Consider the following 1,341-nt stretch of genomic DNA (forward strand, 5'->3'; position numbering starts at 1 on the left):
CCCTCCTTTTCCTAACGTTAGATCCCCAGTTCTCGCCGCCCGTGCGTTGCCGTAGTACCCCCCGCCACTAGTACTTGCCCCCTCCTCCCATCCTTCCCGTCTCCGCAGAAAACACCCCCGACACCAAGCATCGGCCCTCCCTCCCGCGTTAGCCCCTCCCACTCGCTCCAGTTCCGACGCCAGCGGCAGTGTTTCCCACTCACTCCCGCGCCGACATCAGCACTGGTACTCACTCACCGTTCGCAGCCCCGGCCACACCAGCGCCGACAGCAGCATTACCGCCCACGCCCACGCCAGCACCGACGTTACCACTCCACACCCCCTCCGACACCGGCACCAGCACCGACACCCGTAGTTCCTCCGACACCAGCACCGCCGTATCCGTTACCGACGCCCCGCACCGCCAACGCCAGCTCCGACCCCAGCACCAGCGCCACCGTAGCCGGCTCCCCGACCAAACAGCCCAGCACAAGCACCACCATATCCGGCGCCTCGACCGTACAGCCCAGCACCAACGCCACCAGCACCTCGACCGTACAGACCAGCACCAGCACCACCATAGCCGGCACCTCGACCGTACAGACCAGCACCAACGCCGGCTCCACCATGAAGACCGGCAGCGCCAGCTCCATAGAGTCCCGCACCACCGTGCAGACCAGCGCCAAAGCAGTCCGAACGTCTGGGCGGCCCTCCTTCTCAGCATACGCGCTGTTGGTTAGCGCCCACGACGGCGAGACACACGGCGGCGATCTTGCTACTGCTGAGCATGTTGCGCTTGCGTGTTCTTGGACAGCCTTTGAATGCACGAGAGCTGTTCGATGTGAGCTCGAGTGAGGAGAATGGGAAATGAGCTCTGGACGGCGCCACTCGGCAACCTTTTCCGTCGGCTCCGGATTGACGGTCGTCTAGATCATGTGTACAAGGCAGGTAGGTGGTATAAGAGAGCACACTGCGTGCGAGGAGTCTACTTGGTATACAATCGACAGGGACAAGGTCTTTCTGGACGCCATGATGACCAGCATTTTGCTAGTATGCGGAGGCCCATATGTACCGGTATGCTTACATTGTAGATTCTTGCAAAGGCCAAATGTGTCCGATTGAGTGACATTATCTTATTGCAATGGGTGGTTAGTAGTACTATGCAATGTATAGTATTGTAAATAATAAACAGGCAGATGTAGGACGGCTGTGGAAGCTTCTAGAAGCTTCCATCCGTCTGAACTGCGGGGGCGGCACTTTTCTTTTGGCGCGCTCTCCCCCAAGCTCCCCTGACTTCGATAAACTGGTAGCACTTGTTGGTCCCAGCAACCTGACAACAAAGAGCCCATGCCGACGAACGTG

The 1,341-nt window shown here is 59.3% G+C and overlaps 1 protein-coding gene across 1 annotated transcript; it reads right to left on the bottom strand.

Annotated features, from left to right (window-relative positions):
- Nucleotides 1–305: 305 nt before the first annotated feature.
- Nucleotides 306–905, bottom strand: PITG_22601 (uncharacterized protein; the record flags this gene model as incomplete). Its single annotated transcript, XM_002909670.1, has 1 exon — nt 306–905. A coding segment is annotated over one exon (600 nt), but the record flags the coding sequence as incomplete, so codon positions are not given.
- Between the last annotated feature and the right edge of the window lie 436 nt (nt 906–1,341).

This window comes from Phytophthora infestans, genomic scaffold, assembly GCF_000142945.1.
Source record: "Phytophthora infestans T30-4 supercont1.4262 genomic scaffold, whole genome shotgun sequence".
Classification (NCBI taxonomy): domain Eukaryota; phylum Oomycota; class Peronosporomycetes; order Peronosporales; family Peronosporaceae; genus Phytophthora; species Phytophthora infestans.